The 26,858-nt window shown below is 52.2% G+C and overlaps 10 protein-coding genes across 10 annotated transcripts; 6 read left to right on the top strand and 4 right to left on the bottom strand.

Moving 5' to 3' along the window:
- Positions 1-108: 108 nt before the first annotated feature.
- On the top strand, positions 109-2,478 carry FIBRA_03049 (uncharacterized protein; the record flags this gene model as incomplete). The annotated part of the gene is made up of 14 exons (XM_012324894.1): positions 109-244; positions 302-399; positions 462-553; positions 612-655; positions 706-803; positions 851-1,023; positions 1,088-1,338; positions 1,391-1,457; positions 1,509-1,703; positions 1,753-1,782; positions 1,847-2,080; positions 2,136-2,168; positions 2,227-2,255; positions 2,315-2,478. 14 exons carry the CDS (start codon positions 109-111, stop codon positions 2,476-2,478), a joined length of 1,644 nt encoding a protein of 547 aa, XP_012180284.1.
- Positions 2,479-3,749: 1,271 nt separating this feature from the next.
- On the bottom strand, positions 3,750-5,950 carry FIBRA_03048 (uncharacterized protein; the record flags this gene model as incomplete). Its single annotated transcript, XM_012324893.1, has 11 exons — positions 3,750-3,840; positions 3,897-4,040; positions 4,091-4,219; positions 4,269-4,350; positions 4,405-4,427; positions 4,478-4,644; positions 4,713-4,883; positions 4,939-5,266; positions 5,312-5,503; positions 5,572-5,692; positions 5,749-5,950. 11 exons carry the CDS (start codon positions 5,948-5,950, stop codon positions 3,750-3,752), a joined length of 1,650 nt encoding a protein of 549 aa, XP_012180283.1.
- Positions 5,951-6,856: 906 nt separating this feature from the next.
- Positions 6,857-7,967, bottom strand: FIBRA_03047 (uncharacterized protein; the record flags this gene model as incomplete). The annotated part of the gene is made up of 5 exons (XM_012324892.1): positions 6,857-6,931; positions 6,984-7,093; positions 7,145-7,649; positions 7,720-7,823; positions 7,877-7,967. 5 exons carry the CDS (start codon positions 7,965-7,967, stop codon positions 6,857-6,859), a joined length of 885 nt encoding a protein of 294 aa, XP_012180282.1.
- Positions 7,968-8,728: 761 nt separating this feature from the next.
- On the bottom strand, positions 8,729-10,310 carry FIBRA_03046 (uncharacterized protein; the record flags this gene model as incomplete). The annotated part of the gene is made up of 10 exons (XM_012324891.1): positions 8,729-8,964; positions 9,018-9,171; positions 9,229-9,250; positions 9,319-9,376; positions 9,449-9,575; positions 9,635-9,697; positions 9,746-9,802; positions 9,856-10,048; positions 10,102-10,129; positions 10,184-10,310. The coding sequence occupies 10 exons, from the start codon at positions 10,308-10,310 to the stop codon at positions 8,729-8,731; spliced, it is 1,065 nt and encodes a 354-aa protein (XP_012180281.1).
- A 1,569-nt stretch (positions 10,311-11,879) lies between these two features.
- On the top strand, positions 11,880-14,489 carry FIBRA_03045 (uncharacterized protein; the record flags this gene model as incomplete). The annotated part of the gene is made up of 2 exons (XM_012324890.1): positions 11,880-11,977; positions 12,029-14,489. 2 exons carry the CDS (start codon positions 11,880-11,882, stop codon positions 14,487-14,489), a joined length of 2,559 nt encoding a protein of 852 aa, XP_012180280.1.
- A 349-nt stretch (positions 14,490-14,838) lies between these two features.
- On the top strand, positions 14,839-16,631 carry FIBRA_03044 (uncharacterized protein; the record flags this gene model as incomplete). Its single annotated transcript, XM_012324889.1, has 5 exons — positions 14,839-15,219; positions 15,268-15,410; positions 15,467-15,598; positions 15,659-15,739; positions 15,797-16,631. 5 exons carry the CDS (start codon positions 14,839-14,841, stop codon positions 16,629-16,631), a joined length of 1,572 nt encoding a protein of 523 aa, XP_012180279.1.
- A 941-nt stretch (positions 16,632-17,572) lies between these two features.
- FIBRA_03043 (uncharacterized protein) lies at positions 17,573-19,735 on the top strand (the record flags this gene model as incomplete). Its single annotated transcript, XM_012324888.1, has 5 exons — positions 17,573-17,792; positions 17,846-17,898; positions 17,951-18,014; positions 18,072-18,224; positions 18,276-19,735. 5 exons carry the CDS (start codon positions 17,573-17,575, stop codon positions 19,733-19,735), a joined length of 1,950 nt encoding a protein of 649 aa, XP_012180278.1.
- A 498-nt stretch (positions 19,736-20,233) lies between these two features.
- FIBRA_03042 (uncharacterized protein) lies at positions 20,234-21,947 on the top strand (the record flags this gene model as incomplete). The annotated part of the gene is made up of 6 exons (XM_012324887.1): positions 20,234-20,547; positions 20,615-20,645; positions 20,710-20,853; positions 20,911-21,040; positions 21,093-21,729; positions 21,785-21,947. The coding sequence occupies 6 exons, from the start codon at positions 20,234-20,236 to the stop codon at positions 21,945-21,947; spliced, it is 1,419 nt and encodes a 472-aa protein (XP_012180277.1).
- A 1,143-nt stretch (positions 21,948-23,090) lies between these two features.
- On the top strand, positions 23,091-25,285 carry FIBRA_03041 (uncharacterized protein; the record flags this gene model as incomplete). The annotated part of the gene is made up of 6 exons (XM_012324886.1): positions 23,091-23,149; positions 23,370-23,877; positions 23,933-24,316; positions 24,375-24,575; positions 24,649-24,824; positions 24,880-25,285. The coding sequence occupies 6 exons, from the start codon at positions 23,091-23,093 to the stop codon at positions 25,283-25,285; spliced, it is 1,734 nt and encodes a 577-aa protein (XP_012180276.1).
- A 659-nt stretch (positions 25,286-25,944) lies between these two features.
- Positions 25,945-26,623, bottom strand: FIBRA_03040 (uncharacterized protein; the record flags this gene model as incomplete). The annotated part of the gene is made up of 5 exons (XM_012324885.1): positions 25,945-26,109; positions 26,172-26,281; positions 26,349-26,447; positions 26,517-26,554; positions 26,607-26,623. 5 exons carry the CDS (start codon positions 26,621-26,623, stop codon positions 25,945-25,947), a joined length of 429 nt encoding a protein of 142 aa, XP_012180275.1.
- Between the last annotated feature and the right edge of the window lie 235 nt (positions 26,624-26,858).

Raw genomic sequence — 26,858 nt, 5'->3', positions numbered from 1 at the left:
TAAACTTTGACAAGGCCAGGTCCTGTACTTCTCCAGACACAACAGACATTCCTTCCTGTTGCATTTTGCTGAAACGCTAGACAATTGAGATAGAGAAAACTCGCCCTCATGGCTCTCATTGAGTGGTGGTGCTCCGTTCTCATCTTTGGTGCTGCTGCATTAACGTGGCACTACATGGACGTGCACAAGGGCAGGTCTGCCCTACGGCATATTCCTGGTCCCCCCTCCGAGTCCTTTCTGAAAGGTAATTCTTCGAGTCGCCACATTGCCAACCCGTCAAGTCAGCTAATACGAATCCCAGGCAATGTTACTCAATTCTTCTCCCGATACGGTACCAATTTTCAGCGGCACGTGGCTTTTGACTTTGGCCCTGTCGTAAGATTGAATGGCATGTTCGGAGTAAGTCTAACTCCCTGGATTGTAGTCCATTTCGCTCGTGCTTATATGAATATGACCTCCAGCGGTCGATGCTTTACGTTTCTGATCCTAAAGCGTTACACACGATCATGATTAAGGAGGAGCCGATATTTCAGGAAGCTAATTGGTTTATTTCGTCAGTCTGCACCACATTGAACATGCTACGAACGATACCCTGAAACTAATTTTGTTAGGCTCAACGATTTGTTGTTCGGCCGGGGACTATTATCGACCTTAGGTCAGAGTCGCATGCTGTGGATGCAACGATGATTACTGAATCTCTACTAGGCGACAAACACAGAAAGCAGCGCAAGCTCCTCAATCCCGCATTCTCGGTCGCTCATATGCGTCACATTATCCCAATTTTTTACCACGTCGTGCATAAAGTGATTCGCTTTTCTTTGTAGCTCGAAACATGCCTTACACCCAACAGCTTCGTGATGGTGTTAAGAATCAAATAAAAAATGGTGCCGAAGAAATCGACATGTTAAGCTGGATGGGCCGTACAGCTCTTGAACTAATCGGACAAGGTGGTCTCGGTTACTCATTCGATCCGCTTACTGAAGAAGCACACAACGAAGACGGTCATGCGTTAAAAGTTTTGTTGTAAGCAATGTCTGTGCTCAAATGTGTCCACACTATTCATCGGTGAAAAATGATGTTCATGTAGCCCAAATTTAGCCAACTTGGCCATAGCGCGGCTTATGCTTCCGTATCTTATCAAAATTGGTCCGGCTGCGTTCCGGCGTTTCATTGTTAACCTTATACCTCACCAAGATGTCCAAAGGGTAAAGTATATTGTGGATACGATGAATTCTCGATCGAGGGAAATATTTGCGAAGAAGAAAGCCGCTCTCCTCAAAGGAAACGAAGCTATTCTGCAGCAGGTAGGCTCAGGCAAAGACATCATGAGTATTCTAAGTGCGTCTCTACCTTCTTGATAAGACATTATTCGCTGAACTCACGATCATAGTGAGGGCAAATACGATCACTTCCGGAGATGACCGACTACCCGAAGATGAGCTCGTCGCGCAGATGTCGTGCGTATCATGTCAGTCTGATTACTGGCTGGTATTCACTTTCATTCACAGGATGTTGGTCTTCGCGGCAACGGATACTACATCGAATACATTGGCGCGTATCCTGCAGAATCTGGCAGAACATTCCGATGTGCAGGATAAGGCGCGTGCGGAAATCATGGAGGCGAATGCTGGGGAAGATATATCGTACGACAGCCTTGATCAGTTGCCACTCCTTGATGCTATATGTCGAGAAACGCTTCGGCTGTATGCTCCTCACCTTCCTTGTCCAATTGTTGACTAACTTGCAGCCTAGCTATCCTCCTGCAGAATTCATTACCCGTACGTAAGTCGTTCATGACGTCGTGTCACGTCGAAAATGTGCTCAACAGCGCGTCCCCGCCTTTTAGTGCCAATAAGGACACCATTGTCCCGCTGTCCGAACCTATCGTAGGAAACGGCGGTAAGATGATCGGCGAAATTCCCATTGTCAAAGGCACAGAGGTCATTATCGGAGTCCTTGGCTGCAACGCAAGCAAAGAGCTTTGGGGCGAAGATGCCCGTGAGTGGAAACCCGAGCGGTGGCTGTCTACCCTCCCAAAGATGGTGACCAAGAATACCATTCCTGGCGTCTATGCTAATTTGTAGGCGGATATCATATTATCTCTTTTGTATGAATATTGGCTGAATGATTCGCAGGATGACGTTCGCCGGCGGAAAGAGGGCTTGTATGTAAGTCATTGCATCTGCAACGCTGATCTACGGTACCCGACTAATATCGTTCCACCAGCGGCTTCAAATTCTCGGAGATGGAGATGAGTGAGTGGGACATTCTATCGCGTATAGTGATGCCAGCCTAAATCTCATTGTCCCAACAGAGGTCGTCTTGGCGGTTCTCCTGTCTAACTTCACCTTCGAGTTGACGGACAAGCCTATCGAGTGGAATACTGCGGCCGTTCGCTACCCCACTGTAGGTAAAGTGAGCAATAAGCCGCAGTTGCCCCTGAAAGTGCGGCTCCTGGAGGATGCGAATGCGACCTGATTTGGTCTGCTTCTCTCTCTTCAAATTCAGGGGCCCCATCTGTCTTCTTTTTCTTGGCCATTGTCGTACTATTGTTTGTCTCGATCAATCTATTATTCAAGGTTTACTCATTCGCACTGCAGCTTTGGGACTTGAGCCCCTCTCACTAATATGAACCTGTTACACCTCGAATTGCACAATGTAATATCGACAAACTTGTTCATTTGCGCGAAACCCTTCGTTGAGACTGGGAGAGCTTTGCTGTCTATGAGTGGCACCAATGACAGCGAGTTAGTGCAAGCCATGCTCTACAGAATGCTCGCCCCCAATCTAATGAGACGTCGAATAACCGACACAAGAATCGATGTAGCATGTAGTTGTTTATCGCAGGTAACCACGTAGCATGCTGAGCCCGGTCTTGCTTAGCTTGATTCGTTGATTTAAGCCTGAGGGAAAGGGGAGCGTTTCGTTAAACTGGAAACCCGTAATATTCAGCAGTGGTGTCATGACGAGCCTTCGGCATTGGCGAGCTTAATGATACCCACCGCTTTCTCATACATCTAGTGGCATCACGAAACTAAACCCAAAGCGCTCAGGTTGAATTAGGCTCAGGCGAAGGTTGTACCATAAGCGACGTGCACACGAAGCTACGCCATCATTTTTTATATTCCATCTGGACAGACAGCAGGAGTGAATCACGACCTCATGCCGGCTGCGGCAAAGCGCCATCCGTCGCCTGATCGATCGCTCTATCAGTCCGCCCCTCGTCTGACCAAATCTGCGACTCCCCAGCGGCATGGCCTTCAGTAGCTCGTGCGACTCCGAGGCCATGCGCACAAGGGAGTATGCAAAGCGTTCAACGCGCCTGCAGTATGCAATCAGAGGCACAGATGCGGAGCTAACACTCACTGGATAAATCAAGAGACATTATGGCACGAACGAACAGCGCTGGCACGAAATAAAGCATTGTTGCACGTCATGCCGTCAGATCTTATGGTGCAAATACTAATAGGTATAATTCCACTGAAATGACAGTACCACTAGGACGCATGTCGGCAAGTTCAAATTGTCGTCGAGCTGTAGCTTTGCCTTGCCTACTCTCTGTATCTCGCAGAGTTCTGAAGAAAAAAAAGAAGGAAAAGATCCGTCAGGCGTCTAATTCAATTATCCTTTCAAGTTGTTGACAGCGAAAACAAACGGTAGGCGTCTGCTGCGGACTCACATTGGATGTATCTATGCAACACATAGATACACTATACTTTCGGACGTCTCTCCAACTCTGCGTGAGGGATTTAATAGGAGCTCTCAACATTGGCGAGCGCAATCATCTCCACTGCCCTCTGCGATCGCGGCTGGATATCGCACTTGAATGGCTTAGGATGGCTGGTCACATACCCTGATCAGCATACCAAACTATGCGTCAATACGTCGCAGCCCACCAGACACCACCATCCATGAAGACTGAGTCAGGTGTGATTTCTTTGCCCGCTTCGTCGCGGGCCTTACGAATATTCATCGTGGCCAAAATATTGGCAATGAGTAGCAGCATATTCGAGTTTGCGAAGGAGCGTCCGGAGCAGATTCTACGCACAAAACGATAAGCAGATGCATTTGGCAAAGGTGGACCCATTACCGTCGACCAAAGCCGAAGACAAGCTTGGTTGGGTCCAATCGAGATGCAGTTTCAGCATCCAGGTTTTCGAATCGTTCTGGCATAAAGTTGTCTGGATCAGGATATAAATCAGGGTTCCTCGTCATTGCCCTCGATGGTTGTCAGAGCGGACCTTTGGGACAATAGGAAGAATACTCACCAGACATTTGGGATAATCATGGAACCTGCAGGAATATGATAACCGAGGTATTCATCGTCCTTTATAACCTGATGAGGTACCGCTTAAGGCATATGTTAATTCCCCGTAAAACGACAGTACCATAGCAATCACGCACCAAGAGGCAAAGGACATCTCCACCTGTAGTTGGGAGGTCAGGAGGCACGCTGTTTTTGAGCTAGATGACGTACCGATACACCTCTTTTAATACACAGCTCAAATAGGGTGTTGACGGGAGGTCTTCGTGGTTGGGAAGTCGAGAATGACCCACTACTCGGTCGATCTCAGCCTGCGCTTTTTTATACACTTCTGGATGCAAGACCATAGCTATGATGAAAGTCAGGAGAACAGTCACCGTCTATGTGTTACAATAAGTTGAGACTCCTCGAGCAAGCATGATACACTACCGTCTCAACGCCGGCTGACGAAGTTCGTTACTTTTTGAAGAATTTGTTGAGTAAACGTAGGATGTTCACCTATATACACCATTCCTGCAGCTCCCTTCAAGTTGAACTCATCTTCTTCAGTGAGAGCACTGTTTGCCGAGGCTCTCTCGATAAGAGACGAGAGAAACGACGTCTTCGCGCACCCCGCATCCTAAAGCCGGTATCAGCAACACAATTCGTAAATTATTCAGTCATGCGGATCCTACCAAAGCAGCCTTGACCCTGTTATACGGAAGATCATGGAATTCTCTCACAGCTGGCCGCATGGCTGCTGCCCTCCTTTTGGAACCAGCGCCAGGCATCCAGTCGGGTACGTGCTTCACTTCGTGAAAGGATACAATTTTTGAGGGCGCGCCTCCCGTGTACAAGTCATAATCACGCTCACAGATGGGAAATAAGTCAATGACAGTAGCGCCTCCACCCCCAGACTCCAATACGCGAGCAATAGTATCGCCTACCCAACCGATGAAGTCGTCGTCAGCGGAAGTTGCAGTGTGTCCATAAGCAATTTCTAGCATCATGGCACCCGCGAATCTGAGCCAGAATTAATAGGTGATGGGTATTGCGCACTGAGCTGACCTTTGGATATTATTCCGAAAATCGGCGGGTGAGTCTAGCAGCGCCGATAGCAACTGGCGGACTGCCCTGAGCTGAAGGGGCCGATGCCTCAACTGTGCGGTTTTTGTCTGGAATGCAGTCTGGAACCACTTGCGATGCAAGCGCCACTGTTTGCCATAAGGCAGGATCGATGTTTCAAACTCAAAGCCCATTCTGCCACGGAATCATAGATCAATCCATTAGTGCAAGAAGGAGGAAAATGTACTTGCAATTCGGTGAACACAACGCTTTTCGGCCGATCAGAATACAGCGAGCTTCTTTTCTCCATGAGGTCATGAGCCGCTTGCAAAGTGTTGACCACTATGGCGGGTTTGTGGCAGATTTGGATGTAGAATACATCACCTATGGGTAAACATTCCGCTCAGAAGGTAGATCATCACCAGACTGATAGCCCTCACCGTATTCTGCGGCCCACTTTGTAAAGGTTTCATGTTGATATTTCGCAGGAAGTTGATGGATGTTTCCCAAGATCGGAAGACCCTTTGGGCCTGGAGGAAGTCGATAGACCCCCCTTCTCGCCAAATGCTGGATGTATGCGACGAGGACAAGCACGAAAGTAACAATAGCGAGAGTAGCCCCGAGGTCCTGCAGAGGAGACATGACGGTGTCTGCTCAAGGATCAAAGTAAATCCAGACGAGACATGGCAGTTATCTTCTATAGTAAAGCAGCATCAGAAAAATCTCAGACGTGTCTCAGACGAATCAGACCTCCAGATGAAATTTCAGATCTTCAGACTTTGGCGTTTTGCGGATGGATCCATCTGCGATCATGCTTATATGATCACAGTATTGCGTGTTACTGTCATTTTCTCCTCCCACTTGCTACTCCAGCAGTCATACAGAAATGGGACTGTATCCAGGTGCGATCACTCTGCTACTGTGATAGATAGCACAGGCGTGAGTAAAAGCCATCCTATCATAACGGTTTTAAATCACGAGTATGAGGCACTGTATGCTTCATGCTCACTGTTATTCTATATTGGTATTTGATTTCTCTGTGGCCATCTCACTACTGATGTATGAAGACGGGAGCTCTGAAGCGATCAACCGCAGGCCGGACGCGGCGAGCGTTGCCACTATTGCGGCCCTGTTTAACACTCGAAACCAATAATAAGGACATTCAGAGTAGAGTTTTGAAGGCTGTTTTAAACGCGTTTTCGCAGCGCCGGAAACTGCGTTCAGCTTTGATCAGCCACGTCAGATCTTGTTTTCGGCTCTTGCCGCATTTTCGGGCATCTCGGACTCGTCCAAAACAACATCCAAAACTGAGCGAAAACACATCCAAGCGGCAGCACCCTTGCAGAACAATCAACCTTGGATCTGCTCCAAGCGAATGCCCAGGACTCCGTTCTAGTTGTATTGTACGATGAACTACGGAGTGATTACACACGAGCCTGTTTATCCTTCAGATTTCGTACTTGTGACACATGGCCTTGGTCTCTAGATGGCACATGAGGCGTACTACGCGCTTCACGCCCCATAGAGCAAGAGTACTTGGCGCATATATTACCAGAGAGCAGGAAGATTGATAAGCCTTCCCCCGTCGATGACATGAATGCCTCCGTCCACATAGGCACCCGCCTACTGGCCGATCAATAACTGTGAATTGCGTAAAATAGAACTCACTACTCACCCTGCTCGCTAGAAACAGTAATAAGCCACCCATGTCGTCTATACCCCCCACTCTCTGCGCAGGTACCGTAGATTTTATCAATGTGTCAGAGATCATACCGTCCGCCATTTCTAAATGGAATCGTTGTCAATGCACGTTATTGTCGGGTTATATACACATACCGGACGGGAATATCCCAGGAGCGATGACATTGCTTCGGATCTTCCAATCCTTCAAATAATGCCCTATCATCCTGCCCAACTGTGTTGCAGCCCCTTTGCTGAGTGTGTACGATATGCTGAAAACGGCGGAGTCTCTCCGGAATCCGCCAATGCTGGAGGTAGTGAGTACCTGACTTGTCGTGCCTGTCGCACGGGTCCACTCCGACATGTTGCCCGCATGCAACAGCTCAAGGAACGCGACGGTGCAGAACCACGCCGCGGAGACATTGACGCGGAATGTCTGCCCGAATGTGTCAAAATTCTCCGCATTCCACAGGAGTTCCTGGTATGCGGTGATGTCTACTTCTGCGGGAGTGGGGAGTTTCGGCTGCGGTCCAAGTATCACCCCTGCGTTGTTGACGAGCAGGTTGATATACCCGTGACGCGACTTGATCTCTGCCGCGAGCGCGCGCAAAGCGTCGCGGTCGGTGATGTCCCCCTGCAGAGCGATTAAATTCCCATGTCGCTGGATTCAGCACCACCATAGAAAGAAGATCAAAATAAATTATAAGGATGAATTTCGTGCAAGCACGCACGCTGCGCTCCCTGACGGCCTTGTCCAGTGCCTCCTTCCTTCTACCCACAATGTAGACGATGGCGCCCTTGCATTCAAGCGTGGTAGCCATCATCAACCCAATGCCTGCCCATCAATGTTATCATCCTATCTGCATGGGCATATGCGAAAGTATATACCTGTCGCGCCTCCAGTCACAACAGCCACCAAGCCCTTAACATCAAAAAGGGCGGCCGTATCGGTAATCGAAGCATTAACCTGAGATGTCATGGTGGTGCGATAGGAGTTGGTTCTGTCCTAGAGCTCAACTTTTTTGCTGTTGCTTTAAAACTGGTGTGATATAAGAGTATGGAAGGCATCATCCGCTTGCATATTATTCAGACCATCCTGCTGACCGAGCACCAACCGAGGTCGGCGATATTTCGTGCCCCACATAATCAGATTAATCAGCCACTCACCTACGAGTTAGGAGTACATCGATTTGTATCAACCCCTTTCTTTGAAGATAAATCGTACGTCGAAAGCAGCCCACCATATTCAATGACATCAGCGAGAGGGAGTACGATCTCACTAGTATGTAATCTTCTAGGTTTGGTATCCTGGAGTATTCAAGTTTATGAAAGCTGTGGAGTGAAATAGCTTCAAGCTTCAGTTTCAGTCCGTCATCAAACTCGGAAAGTGATCGGGGTTAACTATGTCAGATCTGTCAGTAGACGCCCAGATACGGTGGCTGGTCAATGGCGTACTGGTGAGTACTGGTGAGTGTCCTAGCGTCGCTGCAAGTATCTCGACTTTGTCTCAGATGTCGTATACTCGCTCGGTGATAAGTTGTTACAGCATATACAGAAGTAGATTACTTACCGCTGCCCAAGACAGACGGGACTATCGACAACCAGTCTAGTGTCCACTATTACGTTTGTATCCAGTGCAAGTGTCTATAGGTATATACAGCAACGAGTCGTGTGAGATATGCCGTCCTGTAGGTATGATGAGTTTCATAGTCAGATGGAAGCCCCTTCCAAGAGCCAACATTAAAGCGCAAACAGTATGCCAACAGCAGTCGCAACGAGCAAAAGTAAACCGGTGCGCGCCCCCAGAGATCGTGGAGCGCCCGAGATCACCGTGAGCTCTCCCGATTGGCCGTATACCCGGACATACTGAACCTCGAAGTACGCATTATCATAATTCGATGGAGACCCGATAACCCAGTCATCGTAGCAAACGCCGGTGCATGTCTCTGAGAAGACGTTGCCGTTTCCAGCAAATTCTAATGGAAGCGTCAGCTTGGACCTAGTACTAATTGCATGATTTGCTCATTACCTCCACAGAGCGTAATGTCAAACACAAGCGCCTGGGGCTGGAAAAATTCCGCTATGGTACAATTGCTTGATGGCCAGTTCGCGGTTGGCGTGCCAAGGCTCGATGTATCAACGGAGCTGGCATTGCCCTGGAGGACGGATGGGATGGACGAGCGCTGGATGTGGACGTAATATTAGACACCGCAAGCCAATCGGGGGGAGTCTGCAGGAACACTTGCGTTAAAGAACCATATTCTGTCATTCGTGCGATCGTCAGCAGACTTGTGACAGTGGACGGGCGCGGGCGCGGCATTGACACTCACGAGATGCCAGAAGATGCGAACTCCGTCACGAACATTCCTCCGCCATCGGCGGCGAACCCTGCAGGACCAGAACCAAGGCACTATCAGCCAAGCCAATCCCTCTGCGTCTGGACATATCGGACAGCCGCACCTGCGCCATATGAGCTGGTGGTTGGCGTCGTGACCACACAGCCCTGGTTGCCGTTTGCTGCCGTTGAACAGTCTGTCGAATTGACTAGCGTGCTTGTCTGGACCGCGTTGGGGGAGTGCGTACATCCCTGGAAACGCGGCTTTGAATCAGAGGGTGTTTGAGGACGAAAAAACGGTGTAAACGCACATTAGCGGTATGGAGCGCCATTTGGTTCATTGTGACTTGGTTCACGCCCTCGAACGTGTCAATCTGTCGACAGCGTCAAGACAGACAACTTTGATACTAGCATAAGCATACCTCTCCACCACTTGGCCAATCTACTGCCGACGACCAGAACGCGGGCCATACAGAACACTACAAGAAGCCAACGTTACCAAACCGCCAAACTCGTGGGTTCGAGACCATACCCCATATGGCACATGGACCATGTCTGTAATCCACAAGCTCCCCACAGTGAAATGATCTTTTGTTGAGATCCGTACACTGTTGCGGTTACCGCCTACCGCGACTTTTGTAGTATTGTCCACCCTCATAATCGCATTCCCCGCATCGTTGATGTATGCGAGCTGATCCTTTCCTGCAGTCGAGGAACTGACATAGCTGGACACATAAAATATTCAGCGTTGATTGTAATCAGGGAGGTAATGACTCACAAGACATTGCCGCTGGTGAGATTATCGTCTGTACAGCGTGAAGGGCTCAGCGCGAGTACGTTCAAAATGGAGCGCAGCTCACAGTTGTTATAGAAATTCCAGTCGTCGAAGAAAGATGACCCCAGATATTCCTTTACTTGGCTGTACTGCGCATGTACAACCGCTGGCGCGAGCAATGCAACGGAGGAGAGTAGGATAGGTCGGACCATTTGAGCGAGTGAGATCGAAAAACGAGTGCAGAGAAAGCGCCGCTTTATAGCGGTAGAAAGATCGTGACGTCTGGCAGAGACGTCAGTGAAGGCCTAACAGGCAACTCCCGTTCCGACAAGAATCAAAGTAACCAGAACGTATGTCGCGCTGACAGGTATCAAGGCCGGACTAGCACCGCTAGAGGTCTGGCCAGTAATCTAGGGCGGCTCCGAGTTCAGAGACCGAAAGAATGGGAATGTTGAGGCAGTGGTGGTGGAAGGAAAGCAATGGGATACGCGCCCTGTTGCGTCCGGCGTCCTCGCTACACTGCGCGAGATCGAGAACAAAGAGACGCTCGCCCCAGCCGAATGCCGATCATTCAAACGAAAATAGAACGGGAAAAGTAATTTGCATTGAAGGTGTTATTTATGTGTACTCCTAAGTCAGGGTTAACTAGAGCTCTGTATTAGTGCAAACCGCTGGCAATTGCAAGTACGAGCCAGTCAGCGCACGTAGTACACTGGACGGGGACTATCAGCTAGGCTCACTTAGCGACAAAGTACCCTGCGCCGTTCAGCGGGAATTGGGCGTACCGCGATCAGTTAGGAGTTCAGTCGGAAGAACCTGTAGAATTCTTGCGTACCATTCCGCAGGATTGATGCGCTTCAAAAGCATTAAGGAACCACGATAGCAAATGCTGCGCAGTGACAGTTTTGAGACAGCTTCACGATCGCGTCAAAAGTCCCAGACGTTGCACAATCCCGAAGCCATAAGACCCTAGCTGACTCGGATGCTTGGATCGTGCCGGATAAGTTGACGCTTCCGTAAGAGGTGGCTTCAGAGTGGGCTTGCATGGGCCTGATATCGCAGTCTAGCCTCGACAAGATCAGCCATGCAGCCATAAAATCGAGTCCCGAGGCACCAACACTTGGCAAGTGTCTGGAAATCGATTGTGTTCTGCAGATGTACTGTTCGAGATCCTTGGTCCCGCGATTGTCTTGACGGATTGATAATTAAATCTTGGCGTGTGTGAAATATTTGTTTTCCACTAGAATCAACAAAGAGGCTGCCGAATGCTCAGGGGAAGACAGAAAGGAAAGAGCAGAGCGAATACAGCAGCACTAGTGAGTCCGAAACCAACACCTTCAGTGTTCTGATCATATCAGCAACAGCTCTTGAAAGACTTATAAGTTCAGTTGGTGTTGAACATGACCCAAGAGTTCCAATGACACCACATTGGAAAAAGACTCACTGAGAACAGAGAAGAACAGAACGGCCAGACGAGCGAGTAGCTATCGAGCTGAGAAGAAGAAACTGGTCCCAAAAAGAATATTAATATGGATTATCTTGCATAACTGCCCAGAATCATGTCATTAATACTTACTCAAGATTAACCAGCCTTAGTTACGATAAGTAATCAGCCAAAACTCTCACCCCGTGATGCTCCGAAGTCGCGAATGTGCTCACCACTCATTCTCACCACCTCTCATCATCAACTCTAACGACCACGACGACCGAAAGGAGAGGCCGCTCTCCCACTTCCTCGGAAGTACGCAAACATCATGGTTGCGTCTTACTTTCCAAACCGCATGCATCGCCCCCTGAAGGCTAGCAACGCAGCGGAAGCCGTGGCGCAGGCCCGCGCCCCAGAGGACGTGCAGGAGGCATACATTGAACACAAGGACCGGTAAGTAAGCATCTAGATTCAAGAGAGCTTGAAGCTGAGCAGTAAGCGCAGGCTCCTCAATGCCATCGATACCGCCAAAATAATCCTCGGTGACCTCCGCAAATTCAACAAGGAGTCATGGGTCGTCCGCTATCCTCAGCTGCAAGAGCAGCCAGAGGAGGCGGAACCCTCTAAGCCTAGGAAGCCGAAGGGTATGCGTCGCTCGCTCTCGTTCCCCGATGATCCCACTTTCCAGGCGGAAGTTGTTGTCAACCCTGCTAGAGAGGGCATGGCCCGCTCCGTCACTTTGGCGTCAATTCAGGACGCGAGTGACGAGCCCGAAACGCCTGAGGTCGAAGACGACGCACAGCGACTCATTGATGCCTCCGATGTTGCCGAGTTCCACTTGCTTCGCTTAGACCTTAAGCTCGGCGCCCATGGTTCATCAAACTCGCCGGCGTCTCTTGTGTCGCAGCTGGAGAAGTCATCTATCGCAAACCTCCTCGACGAGCGCATTAGCTCTGCGGTGAACCACATGGATAAGCTGCGTACGCGAGTGGAGGACACGTCGTCGAAGGTCCTTGTCACAGGCGACCTGAACGCAGGCAAGTCGACGTTCGTCAATGCACTGCTCCGTCGGGAGGTCATGCCCATCGATCAGCAACCTTGCACGACGGCGTTTTGCGAGGTGCATGATGCAGTGGCGGAGAATGGTGGAAAGGAAGAGGTGCATATACTCAAGGAAGGCGTGCCATACGCCATGGATGATGAGTCGACATTCACCCGTGCTAACCTCTCGGATCTAGAGTCGATCGTCTCGGAGAATGAAGACGAACAACAGATCCTCAAAGTTTACTTATCGGACACTCGGGATCCATCGAGTTCGCTACTCAGTAACGGCGTTGTGGACATTTCGCTCATCGACGCCCCGGGTCTCAATCGGGATCTTGTGAACACGACCGCAGTGTTTGCTCGGCAAGAGGAGATCGACGTGGTCGTGTTTGTGGTGTCAGCCGAGAACCATTTCACGCTTTCGGCAAAGGAGTTCTTAACGACAGCGAGCAAGGAGAAGGCATATATTTTCATCGTTGTCAACAAGTACGAGCAAATCCGCGACAAGGCAAAGTGCAGGCGACTTGTGCTAGAGCAGATAAAGCAGCTCAGCCCGGCTACATTTAAGGATGCGGAGGATCTCGTGCACTTTGTTGATTCTGCAGCTGCTATCGAGAATGGCACGCCTGCGTTCGCCGACCTCGAATCATCTTTACGCTCATTCGTTCTCGTCAAACGTTCCAAGTCGAAGTTTATGCCTGCCTCGACATACTTATACCACATCCTTTCGGACGTCGATCTGCTTGTCGGAACAAATGCTATCTTGGCTGACAAAGAACTGGAGCGTGCTAAGGAGGACCTCAGCAAGTCGCGGCCTGTGTGGGAGAAGATGAGGAACGAACGGGAAGCGTTGGATGAAAATCTGGAGGCAGTTGAAGAGGACGGTGCCACCGCCACCCGAACTAGAACGAAAGACTTGCTCACAGACGCCCTTGAGCGTGTTGGGAGGGGCGAGCTCGGCGTTGAACAAGACGCTGTCAGGCTGCCGTCTTATCCTGGGTTCTTCGGCATCTGGGACTACGCCGGCGAAGTCCGGAGAGCGTTGCTTACCAGTCTCGATATCGCGGTCAAGATGGCTGAGGATGAGGCTCGTGTCACCACCTCGAACGCCGTTAATCGAATTACGCAGCTAGGTGACGAGCACTTGCCAGAAGGCGTCGAGCGTCCTCGTCGCGTCTTCATGCCCGAGGCTATGTTCTCCATTCGTAGGAGCGACAAAACATCGCGACAGAGGTCGCGGAGCACTGCAGGAGGCGCCGTTGTTGCGGGTGGTCTTCACGGACTGGGGATTGGCCTCGCTCAGCGGCACGATATGCTCGAGACTGCGTTCTTCGATCTCTTTGATGTGCAGCATCAGTTCTGGGTGCATTTCGGCGACGATAAAGTTGCTGATGAGGAGAAGGCTGTCACCGCACTCGGCGTGGCGTCCGTTGGGCTCGGCGCGCTGACAGTCGTCGGCGGCAAAGCGCTTGGTGCCCGCGGTGTCCTCGAAGGTGTGGTGCGTATTTGGGACATGCTTGAGAACGAATCAGCGCGTAGGTGGGCTGCTCCTGTTATTGGAGCGGTCACGATTGGCCTGTCGGTGTACTTCATCCTCGAGCTTCCGAGTACCATTCCCAAGACCGTGGGTCGTCGCATCAAGGCATCTCTTGCTAGGGAGGGCGAAGAAAAGGGCGAAGATTTCGCATTTGTTGACGGTCATGCTCAGAGAGTCAGCCGGGAAACCAGGAAAGTTCTTCGCCTCGCTTCATGGGATCTTAAGGATCGCTATAGGAAGGCCATGGAGGAGAAAGCTCGTGAGGTCCAGGGTGCGGAGGACGTCGCGCGTACGGCGACGAAAGCCCTCGAGTGGTTCATCGAGGTTAAGCGGAGATCAGGCGAAGTACGTGCACTCGTAGGGCGCGCTGCAAGCTTTGCATAAATGACTCCATTACTTATATGCCTATCATATGTCTTTCATCGTGTACGCCTACCACTTCTTCGCTTTACCTTTCAGCTTCATGTATTGTGTAGTATACGTTGCTTTTTCTGCTCATCCGAAGATGGATTCACTATGATAGTGCTTTCCCCCCTCTCCTTCACCATTGCTGAACAAATAATGTTGTGTAGACTTACATTCTTTTCCCGTAATTACCCTCTTGACTGCATCCTGAGATGCAATGGAAATTGATGAACTTTTGAAGATTCATGAGTGAAGATTTCCTATTCCATTGCCGCAATCGTTTGTTACGATTGATTATGCGCCTTAATCAGCCTCGTACTCTACTACGATGTCGGCGCAGGGCTCGCCGTTGTCCAGCTGGCCTCCAACCCTCTCTGATGCTCAGCTTGCATCTATTACATTATTAGCGACGACCTACGCTCTATCACATGGTCTTGTCTACCTTCCAGTCGAGACAGTGCAGCCCCCGGCGCCGATATCGACCATCCACGCCCCGCTCGCACTCTTCCCTTCTCCATTTCCCCGCCGTCTCTTCCAGCTCGCGCAAAGACTTCAGAACACATATAACGTCCTCTATGCGCGAGTTGCAACGGACGATGATTTCCTAGATCGGGTCATGGGTGCGGTCGAAGGGGCAGGAAGGGTCGACGAGTTCACCGGCCAGCTCTGGAGGCGATGGCAAAAGGTGCGCGACGAAGGGATCGTCCAGGTAAGTGCACATTTCTGCGATGAGCCGCTTCCCGTCTCAGTATTGCAGCCCTTGCATCTGGGGTTGTTCAGATCTGACTATATGCTACACTCGCCCGGGAACGGCGAGCCGACGTCGCTGAAGCAGGTCGAGTTCAACACCATTTCCTCGTCTTTCGGGACCCTCTCAGAGCGGTCTGCCGATCTGCACAGGTACGTTCGCATCGCGCGCGGTTCGTGCATCCCGGATGATGAATATCTCGACACAGATATCTTCGCAAATCAACGGGGTACTTTGGCGTCTCGCCATATCTTACCGCGGACAATTTTCCTCCCAATCGCACGACCGCGGGTCTGGCGGAGGGACTTTCAGAGGCCCACAAGGCGTACGGCGTGCCCGGGTGAGCCGTCTGCGTCCGCGGATTGACCGTATCTGCCACTGAACTATATCCATATTGCAGCGCCTGCATTCTGTTCGTCGTGCAAGATGGGGAGCGGAACGTGTTTGACCAGCGATGGCTCGAATACGAGCTGCTGGAAACGTAAGCGGCCATGTGCGCGATGCGCCCGAATTGTCCTAAACACTCCCTCCCCCGCAGCCACTCCATCCACGTCGTGCGCCAGAGTCTCACGCAGCTCGGCCAGACTGCACAGGTCGACCCGACCACGCGTGTGCTGCGAGTCGCCTCCTCGTCAGGCCCGCCGGTGGAAATCTCGACCGTGTACTTCCGCGCGGGGTACACGCCCACGGACTACCCGACGGCGGCGCAATACGACACGCGGTACGCGCTCGAGCGCTCGCGGGCGATCCAGTGCCCGTCGATCGCGCTGCAGCTCGCGGGGGGGAAGAAGGTGCAAGAGGTGCTCACGCACCCGGGCGTGCTCGAGGGCTTCCTGTGTGACGTCGCGCGCTGGGGGGAGCAGGCACTCCCGCAGGCCGCTGCGGACGAGCTGCGAGCAAGCTGGATGGAGATGTGGGGCCTTGACGAGGACGTTGACGCGCTCGGTTCAGGTGGCGCGGTGCAGCGCGAGGGCTCGGGCGTGCGGAGGGCGCGAGAGCGAGCGGGTGCGCTGGTGCTGAAGCCGCAGCGTGAGGGAGGCGGGAACAATGTGTACAAAGAGGCGATCCCGCCGTTTCTGGACAGCTTGGCTGTGGAGGAGCGTGCGGCGTGGATCGCAATGGAGCTCATCGCGGTACCGGAGGGTATGGGGAGCTACCTCGTGCGTGCGGGAGGCGGGACGGACGGCGCTGTGAGGGCGGACGTGGTGAGCGAGGTGGGCATATTCGGGTGGGCGCTGTTTGGCGGGGCAGACAGGGCAGTGCGCGAGAAGGAGGTGGGCTGGCTGGTGCGGACGAAGGGAAAAGACAGCAACGAAGGCGGCGTCGCTGCTGGGTTTTCGGTGCTTGATTCAATCCTTCTTGTTGACGACTGATGTGTTTGAGACAGATGCAAGATAAAGACGTAAGAAGTATAGAATTCAACTGTATTCATTTCTCCGCCTATATAGCCTCGATGATCACGAGAAGCCTGATGCGGACGGCATTGGCTCTTTGCTGCATTGACATGCTCAACCTGTGGACTCACTGCAGTGGTAGGTGCTATTTTTGAACAATGTATTCTCGTCGATACGGTTGAAGCTACTATATACCAATCCCCAGGGTCAAGCTAGATTGTGGGTGCTGCTTCGTCAATTGAGCTGGTTCCGATTGAGATTTTCATTGCATCCGGTCCCAATAGGTATTCAAGCCAGGAGTTGGCGTACATTCGCTCTCGACCTCGTACTGATGAGATGACAGATGTCTAAGACCTCCACCATCATCCCCACATGACAGTTGATATGATGATACAGGTTCTCTGACGAAGGCGCGGACAACGACATGATGCATATGACCATTATTGGATTGAGACCTGGCAGGATTCTTAGCTAAGGACTGTATGAAGCTGAAAGTAATATAACACATGAACGTGAGAGGGAACAGGAGTATGCAGTTGGTTGTCCGCCAAAAAGATGCTTTTGACAGGTGCATGCAATTACTCCGTGTCGGAGATGGAAAGCGGTTGATGACAGAGTGATGGACGCAGTGGCAGGACAAAGATGATCAGGGTGGCATGGCCTGTTTGTCTCTATTTGATTGTGGCCGGGCAGGGCTTGATTGCGAGGAGACTGGCCAGCGATGTCTTCATCTCGTCCATCATCTTTCCGGTCTCCTCGTCGTCTTCGAGTCGTTTGCGCTCGACTTTGTCATTTCCTAGACCGGCAGGCTCCGCTGGTCTTGTCTAGACGCAACGTCGCACGCTCCTAGCAACGTGCTGCTTGATTCTAGTCACTCTCGCCGACTCGACGTCGCTTCGTTACTTTCTCTTTCATCCAACATGGCTACTCTTCATCCCCCCAGCCCTAGCCCATCTCCGGGTCCTACGGGCAATGCGGGAACTCGTTCTCCCAATTTCCGTGCCTCCATGGGTCCCTCTGCGCGTCCTGTTGGCTCGCAGGGTTTGCCGCCCGCCTCTCCTCGCCCGGGCGGGGTGTCGGGTGCCGGAAGACCTACAAGCGAGCTTTTGGGTAGTGCTGGCATGTTCCAGACTCCAGAAGGTGGCTGCATTTCCGCATACCGCTTTGTATTGTTTTGACACGTTCTTTCACAGCTGAGGCTATCGATCAATGGTTTGAAACCTTCCAAAACTATGAGGCAACACTGGTTCGTTTTTTACTCTCCTCTTTCTACGGAGGTATACTCACAATATTTTCAGGAAGAGATGGCTGCTGCATCTTTAGACGCAAATTTCAAGGAGGAACTGAGCGCCATCGAACAATGTAAAGGGGCCTTACCACTACTCCTGTCCGAACAGTTATTGATCGCGGCATATCTAGGGTTCAAAGTACTTTCAGAGGCAGAGCGCACAGCCGCTCTCTACAGTCTTTTGCAACATTCTACCCAGGTCCAAATTCGGTTCTTTATCACCGTACTGCAGCAAATGGCTCGCTCCGATCCTATGACGGCGCTTCTCAGCCCCGCTGTTGGAGGTATGTTAATAGTTTTGGGGATGCATCAGGCGCTGAAAGGAGGAATTTTAGGCTCGATGCAGAGTCAGATGGAGGCTAAGCTGGCGACTTTGAGTCTGAAATCGCCGGCCTTGAAACAAGGCCTGCCGGCGTCACCTACAGCTCGCAACTTCTCGGGTAATCGACCTTCGCTGGGCCTCGACTCCCCTATCAGTGGATTCCTGTCTCCGGACGCTGCTAATGTGTCTGCTGGAGGTCATGACCCTGCTGCGACTCTCGCTCAGCAGCGTGCCAAATTGAAGGCGAGCAATGCTGTTCACCGCATCTCAGCTCCTGCGCTTGGCACCAGTGTGGATAGCCGCACGTGGGGATCGGGATCAAACCAGCTAGGCCAGGTTGAAGAAAGCGTATCTTCTCCTGGCCAGGATATCAATCTACCTCCTCCTAATAGCGCTGCATCCAGGCCAAAGAGTACCGATTTCTCGGGCGTCGCCAATGCTTTCAAATCGCCCAAATTGGATGATTCGCTGTCTCCTATGGTCGGCGACAGCTGGGCGAGTATGGTCAATACGCCCTTAATGCCGATGTTTAAGGATACCCGCAACGCTCAGCAGAGTCTCGACGCTGCTGCTGCCAAGTTGAACGACTGGACCGCTACCGGCGGAGGAGTCCCTCTCATATCTGATCCCCCTAAAAAGTTCAACCGACTTTCCAAAGGCAGTAGTGGGTTGAGCAATGGACACAACAACGACAACGACGACGGCAGCACCGGTAGCCAGGGTAATCATCAGCAGCATGGGCACCGTAACGTCTCTGGTGGTATAAGGAATGCCAGCGGGGCTGGCAATGGAATTGGAGGACAAGGTCGATGGAACAATAATCCGAGCCCGGGGCTCAACGCTTCAGGCAGGCTTAACGACGAAGCAAACCTTAATGGTTTGGGTATGGCTGGATTCGGTATGGGGATGGGTAGCCCGGGTTTAGGCATGGGTCTTCCGGGCCCAGGAGGACTCGGCATGGCTGCATTTGCGGGCATGCCTCTCAGCCCGTTCGGCAACATGTTCAATATGTCCAACCTGGCCGCTATGGGTCTCTCCGCTGAGCAGATGCTCGCGATGCAGATGGCTGCCGCAGGCCAACTAGGTCAAGCGGGCCTGCAGGGCCCATTTGGAATGGGCTTGCATGCGCAGCAGTCCCCAAGTGTTCGCAGTGGGCGCATGGGCAGTGTGCGCTCGCCGGGCAAGTCCCCCAGCGTGCGCGACTCGAAGAAAGATGAGGAAGAGGTGGACCCGAAGGTGCTTGATGATGTGCCCGCGTGGCTCCGCAGCTTGCGGCTGCACAAGTATACGCCGAATTTCGAGGGAATGTCGTGGAAGGACATGGTGGCTATGGACGAGGAAGCACTCGAAGCGAAGGGCGTCGCTGCCCTGGGGGCCAGGAGGAAGATGCTCAAGACGTTCGAGCTGGTGCGCAAGAAGATGGGCATTGACCCTCCGGCGAGCGCGGGTGTGGCGTCTACTACGTCGTCCTAAATCTCAAACTCAACTTCATCGTGCTGGTGCGGTGATCAGTCGCAGTGCCGGTATGGACAATACCCCCTCGTGTATGGAACGCACACGTATATGACGGCCCCGGTGCCGATTTCTTGACTCTCGTTTTTGATTTCTCGGTTGCACACATGTAGTCTCGCAGGCCCCATTCGCCGATGTATCGAGGAGCTGTCCTGCGAATGTCAGCGCGGGGAAGTCAGCCTAATGTTTCTATACGATGTGTATGTGTACTATAATCTGTGCGATTTACTTAGGTCTATATCTATTGCATTTCTTTCCCCCACGCTTGCCTTGTGATAGCGTATGCGCGTTAGATTAGACGACAGATGAAGGTTGCAAGCGTCAAGAGTCGAGATAAGCACTCGCTCAAGTTGAGATAAGCGCGGCGTTCGCTCTGAGGTCAAGATAAGCCTTCCGACTCGCCTTTTTCAAGTCGGACGACCCACTGTCGCGAGGACGTGGTCTGGAGGCCTGCCGACCATGCTCACTTTCTACTTCCTATGCCTCACTGGCTTGTGGTTTGTCTATGACCGTCTCATCCTTTCTCCGCTGGGGAAGCTTCGCGGACCGAACCTCGCCGCTGCCACACGGCTCGTGCTGATGTACTACGAATTCACCGGACGTCGAAGAGAATGGATCCACGCATTGCATATGAAATACGGGCCTGTGGTGCGCATCGCTCCGGACGAGGTTTCGTTCGCTACCTGGGATGCGGTGAAGGAGATATACGTGACGGACGGCAGCGGATACGACAAGCCGCCTTTCTACCGCCTGTTCGACAACTACAGGACCCAGTGAGTAGTTTTTTTTTTGGCTGCGCAACCATGTGAGAGACTGACGCCGGGCATATCACCCCCCAAGATGTATGTTTTCCACGCTCGGAAAAGGTCCCGTACGTAATTGGCCGTTCGAGATACAATTGGTCCAGCTCGAGCTGACTATTACGACCTTGCCAGCATGGGGAGAGGAAGAAGTTGTTCGCCGAAAAATACAGCAAGTCCTACATTATGCAGCCCCATACGGTGAGCGGCATACAGGAACGGGCAGAACAGTTTGTAGAAAAATGCACGGAGAATCTGGGAGCAGCAGCTGACATCTATGTACGGCGCATACCATTTTCTCGGGGTCTTGGGATTTATGCTCATATAATTCTGTAGTTTTATGCACACTGTTATGCTCTTGATTGCATCACATATCACTTGTTTGACCCGTACGGTACACGGTCATTAACAGAAGCGGTCGACCAGCTGAGAGTAAAGGAGCTCTCGTATGACGACGGCTTACATAGTAAACCCTAGTCTTTTATCATCAACGTCGCATATCACTGACTCTGTTCTAGTTTCCTACCTCCAACATTATTTCCCTGTCGTCTACCCCTACATTTCCCGTTTCTTCGAGCCTACAACTCGTCGACGGGATGCGGCAATTGCGAGCCGAGTGCTGGACATCTCTCGCCGCACCGACATCGCAAGCCACACCGTGCTGCACAAGCTCCAAGAAGTTGAGGACGAGACGACGCCGAATGGGATCGCATCCGAGTTGCTGGACAATGCCATCGCTGGGATCGACACCACAGGCGATGGACTATGCTTCCTGTTGTACCACCTTTCCCTCCCGGGCACCGCCGACGTCCAAGAAAAGCTACACAAGGAGCTCGTCTCGAACCCGACAATGCCGCTCGACGACCTACCGTACTTGGATGCGGTCGTGAAAGAAGGTCTACGTTGCTTCGCGCCGATCCCGATGAGTCTCCCGCGAAAGGTCCCGAAGGGAGGGCGGACAATTGCAGGCGAGTTTGTCCCTGAGGATACCATTGTCAGCTGCCAGGCGTACACGCTGCACCGTCTTGATACCGCGGTATTCGACGACGCGGAGATGTTCGTCCCGGAGCGGTGGCTTAAATCGAAGGGCGCGGTGGATAGGAATCAGCTGTTCTTCGCGTTTTCTACGGGAGGCAGAGGATGTATTGGCAAGCAGTGAGTGCTATGGCTTTCCTGTCGTTTACCGTTCTCAGACTCCCACTGCCTACAGCCTGGCTCTGCTGGAGATGAAAATGCTGCTGAAGGAGATCTACACGACGTGTCGCACCAGTGTGGCACCAGAGATGAAGGCCTCCATGGAACTGCATGACCAAATCATGTCGTCTCGGCCGAAGGGTCAGAAATGCCTAATCAAATTTGAGAAGATTGAATAGACTTTCTGTCCAGGTCGCTGTCTCATAACGACAGCGAATGTAAATAGTGATGTGTGCAAATACGCTGTCGGCTGCAAGATGATGATGATCGGTCTTCTTAAAGCGTATGCCTGGCATAGGTATGACTGCGAGCCGCATCGCGCATTGCATCGCCAACACTACTTATCGATTCATGTCTATCAAAGCTTCGTATACTGCTCCACGTTCTGCTACCGCCAGCCGCTGTTTGACGGGCTCTCTGTTTCGTGATCAACGGATTTTAGTATGACGATCAACGTGCTGGAATGTGATGTGCCCACCATTGCTCTCTGCCCATGGGGGCTGGAGTGTTAGATGGCAGGGATGCGCCTTGGCTTTGTGTCATGACACCGACCTACAGTCCTCCGCGCAGGTGGTACAGGAGGTCATCAATTAATCACTCTCCGGGGCTGTCGGTTTTGAGAGTTTGGACCCTAGAGCCGAGATCGAGCCATGCAGTTCGGGATGGTCCGTGAATGATCATATTGATGCCGAGGAATCCATTCCAGCGCTAAGTTCTCGGTTTCGAGCAGGGAATTTCGTCTACGGATGGTAAAGTACGAGACACTCAGGAATACGTCCGTAAGCAAACGACAGACCTTACAGAAGGTGCGAGGCGAGAGACATGTCCTCACTCCTTATTGGGTGCCACATTGACGTTGTCTTAGTTGTGACACTCTTCATGGTCTCGAATAGAGACCATCTTCGCAGAGTGAGGCCTGCATCAAATCCAGTTCACTCCCCGACATCTCCTCGTGTCGGGCTTATCTCAAGCGTTCATACATGGACTCGGTTGAGTTGAGCACTCGATGTTGCTAGAAGGCTTTCCCCACATGGCGAGCAACTCCCGCCAAGATTGAGATACTGCGACCCTTGCTTTGAGAATTTCAGCGCAGTCCACATAGATGGAAGAAAACCTTGTCCCCGAGACTCTTACTGTCCCCCTTACGCTACGGAATCGTCCACAGTCAAGAAGCCCGGTTTCCTCTCACTAATGGCTCGCCTTTGTGCCTCAGCCGCTTAACCGCGCTAACACAGAGCGCTGCTGCGGTGCAGCGGACGAAAAAAATATTGCGCGAGTAGTGGGGTCACTTTCTATATGGATCCCACGGTCCCTTTGCTGCCATGACACCTAAGCAGCGAATACGGGAGTTTCTATCCGGTAAGTTCGGCATGAAACGATGGTACGCGAGGCGGAGGGTCTGTTCTCCACGCCCGCGCTGTCACCGCGTCAGAATCATTGGCATTAAATTTTCTTGCATATTGTAGATATCTCGCAATGTAGCACGGTCGGACGCGCACGCGGTAGGAACCTCCAAGTATACTGTGTAATTTATGAGTCGGGGTTATCGTGCGTAGGTTCGGGCATATTGCCAACATTACTAATGTGGCCCGACGGCGCAGTCATGAGGTGAAGGAGGAGGAAGAGGTGGAATCCACCCGGTTCAACTTCGCCGATTCCGCAGTGACTCGTGGTGACCTAAAAGCCTCCACGCCCACCAAAGTCATCAATTTTCCTCGAGGCGCTAACACAGTCCGTCAGTTGAATCTTACCCACCCACTGTTCCTCTGGGATATGACAGACATACATACCGGTGACTCACAAGAGACTCTTGCTGTTTGGTCCCTGGACAAGGCGGCCGGCATCGAGCATGAACAGACAAACATGGAAAGCCAAGGCGTTGTTCCAGCTCAGGCGTCTCGCTTGTCGTTCTTCATGGGTATTGTCCCCCGACTGCATTTCCGCCAGGCGATTGCGCTGCCGCAGTCAGAAGACGAAGAGGACAGCGAAACGCGACGCAACAGAATATTTCGACAGAGAAGGAAGCGTATAATATTTAGTTGCATCGTCCTGGTCATCGTGCTCCTCGTGGCGATCCTCCCGCAAGCTATCGTTCATGCCGTCAGACGGGTACGTCCACCCAGTCGATACTTCCATAAATTCTGAAAGAATAATTGGCGATCAGAGACAATATTTTCGGCGACCCATGACCCAAATCGGTGTCCCCTCCCCTCGTAGCTGCACCCAGAGTGTCCCGTGGCATTTTGGTGCACACACATCGCCGAAACCCGCGAGCTTCCTAGGATCAACGTATCAGTACACCGCGACCGCCACGATTCCTCTCTCCGCTAGCGCGGACGTGCTCGATCTTGTCACGCAAGAATATCAGACGCATTATTTGCACGGGTCCGTGGAGTTTCTAATTGACGATGGAAGGAAATACAGCGGGAGCCGCGACGTGCATGTGGAGGTCACAGCATTCGTGGATGACAGAGAAGACCTGCGACACAGCACCATGCTGTGCCAGTTGCGCTCTGCGCCAGAATCCGAAGGCGCAGCGCTGATTATGGTCTGTGGCTCCTCACGCTACGATTTGTCCCCGTCATGCTAACCGACTTTACCTGCAGCACGACCCGCGCTATAGAGGTAGACGTTCACGCCGGATGGCGTTTTCGGTCAAGGTCGTCTTTCCCTCCTCGGAAGGTTCTCCGCTGCACATCAAGCGATTCCAGACGAATATGCCTCGGTTCATCCACAACGTTGGGGATCTACATGACCGCTTGTTTTTCCAGCACATTCTGCTGCGGACTGTCGACGAGCCTGTTCATGTGGAGGCGAGTGGCCTTGCTGTTCTCCGTTGCAACTACTGCCTGACCATACACACATATGCGACTCGTACAGTCTCTGGGGGGCGAGATGATCCGGATCACGACTGCCAACGGCCTCATCAAAGGATCGTTGGACGCAAAGTCTTCCCTGAGCCTGCACACGCAGAATGCTCCTATAGAGGTGGACGCTCGTGTCATGGCAAGCGACGCGGCCAAGCGTAGTGTTGTCTCCATCCAAACCACGAACGCGTACGTTTCCCCCGCGGCATCCCCCCTCATATTTTTCTTACTGACTATCATCCAGCCATATTTCGGCCAACGTCAGCCTCCTTGCGCAACACGACAGTGCCACGTTCACGACCTTCTTTGCGACGACCAACGCCGCCCTCGACATCGCCATCCCGGCGATTCCGCTCGGGAGCCTGGTGGACATGCGTGCCTGCACGCTGAACGCGCCTGCAACCGTGCGCATGCCCAAGACGTTCCACGGACACTTCGATCTCGCGTCGCTGGACTGGCACCCGCCCCGAGTGCACTTCGACGCGAGCGCGGAAGATCCGGAGCATAGGCGGCAGGTGGAGATACGCCCGCAGTCAGGCGACAGCTATGTGCAGGGCAACATTTACCTCGTCGGTCATGAAAAACCGCGGATGGGTGGGACTGCCATACATGTTATGGCATCAAACAGCGAAGTGGACCTCTTCCTTTGAGCGCTGGAGTGGGAACCCGGCCATGACCTTTACTGTGCCAAAATTATGATTATGCTTTACATGCCCTTCTAGCTATGCCGCATCCATCTAGCAATTTACGTGAGTTGAGAACGAGGGTATTTTATTCTATTATCGACACGGCTTATTTGTTGCTTCACTGGTTACCGCTTGTGTCATCGAGATTCAGAACATCCCAACGTGACTTGGTGTGTGTGACGGGGGGTCAAAATATGGGTGCGCATACCGCAGCGTGGTGACAGCTTCAATTAGGCGTGTTACATGAAGTCCCAAGTGACGGCTTCTCCGCTCAAGTATTATTGGAAAGCTTCCCAGCATTGGTGCTTCCCAGCCTTAGTCCTGAAGGAACGCTGCTTTAGGAAAATAATTCGACGAACCCCCATATGCGATAGCGCACCTACCTTGAAACAATCGTAGAGTTTAATATGGGAGATCATCCCGACAACGTTGTTGCATTTCCGTCGGAATATTGGTGTCCGCGGCCACCCATCAAATCCGAGTGTATAACATCTATATCTCTCAATGCCATCCGTGATCGATGCACACACAAGTCACCTTACTGACTGAGAGCATCCGTATTGGGATTGAAGGCCAGTTTTGTACATGCGAACAGGCTCCGGTTGGCTTTGAGAGCGTCTCTATCACAACTTCCCCTTGATCTCCTCGTGAAGTTTCGCCAGCGCGTCCATCCCCACCTTCTGCTGAGGCCAGCCGATGACCAAGCCCTCCGCGTCTGTTGCGCTCGGCTTCGGGATGACGTGGAAGTGCACATGGTCGACTTCTTGGTGCGCAATGCGGCCATTGTTCTGCCGGTCATGCAAAAATGCGGGTAAGGACGCGCACGTCTGAGGCACGGCGGGGGACGGACCTGAAGGATGTTGTAGTTCTCCGCGCCGGTGGCGATAGCGATCTGCTTCGCAACGCGGAGGATGTCGGCGAGCTCCTCGTCCGGGAGCTCGTGCATCTTCTCGGTGTGGTCTTTTAAGTGAGCGCGATCGCAGAGATCAGACGGTGGGTGAGCAGGACGTGGACCAAGGAGGCGCACATTTCGGGATGACCAGCGAGTGGCCCTTGGACAAGGGATTGATGTCGAGGAAGGAGTACGCCGTCTCCGTCTCGACGAGCTTGAAACTGGGGATCTCTCCTGTGGAGGAAAGTGGTTAGCTTATCGTCAACTGCCCGATGTCTTAAATGCTCCGAATGATGGACAGACCTTTCACGATTTTACAAAAGATGCACGAGGCCAGAGTCCTAATCGCACTCGTTCAGCATCGGAGACATTCAAGAGGCAGTGTGCACCCACTTGGAGGCAGATGCCATTGTGTTCGAATGCTTGTGTTGCTCGTGAATTGGACCTGGGGAATACGGAGATAGCCCGGCATCTGCGAGCACAGCTCGCTGCCGGCGAATATTCCCACGGCCAGCCGCGAACCGATTCGCGGATCTCCGCGGCAAATGTCTCCTATTGGGCGGATGAAAACATATGGAAGATCACCAAGACATAGCGTCATTTCCACCGCGGATGCCCATTCCCGGGGTTATAAAGCCACGCTGA

This window comes from Fibroporia radiculosa, assembly GCF_000313525.1.
Source record: "Fibroporia radiculosa TFFH 294 genomic supercontigs, scaffold1557, whole genome shotgun sequence".
Classification (NCBI taxonomy): domain Eukaryota; kingdom Fungi; phylum Basidiomycota; class Agaricomycetes; order Polyporales; family Fibroporiaceae; genus Fibroporia; species Fibroporia radiculosa.
This window is presented reverse-complemented; position numbering and strand designations above follow the sequence as displayed.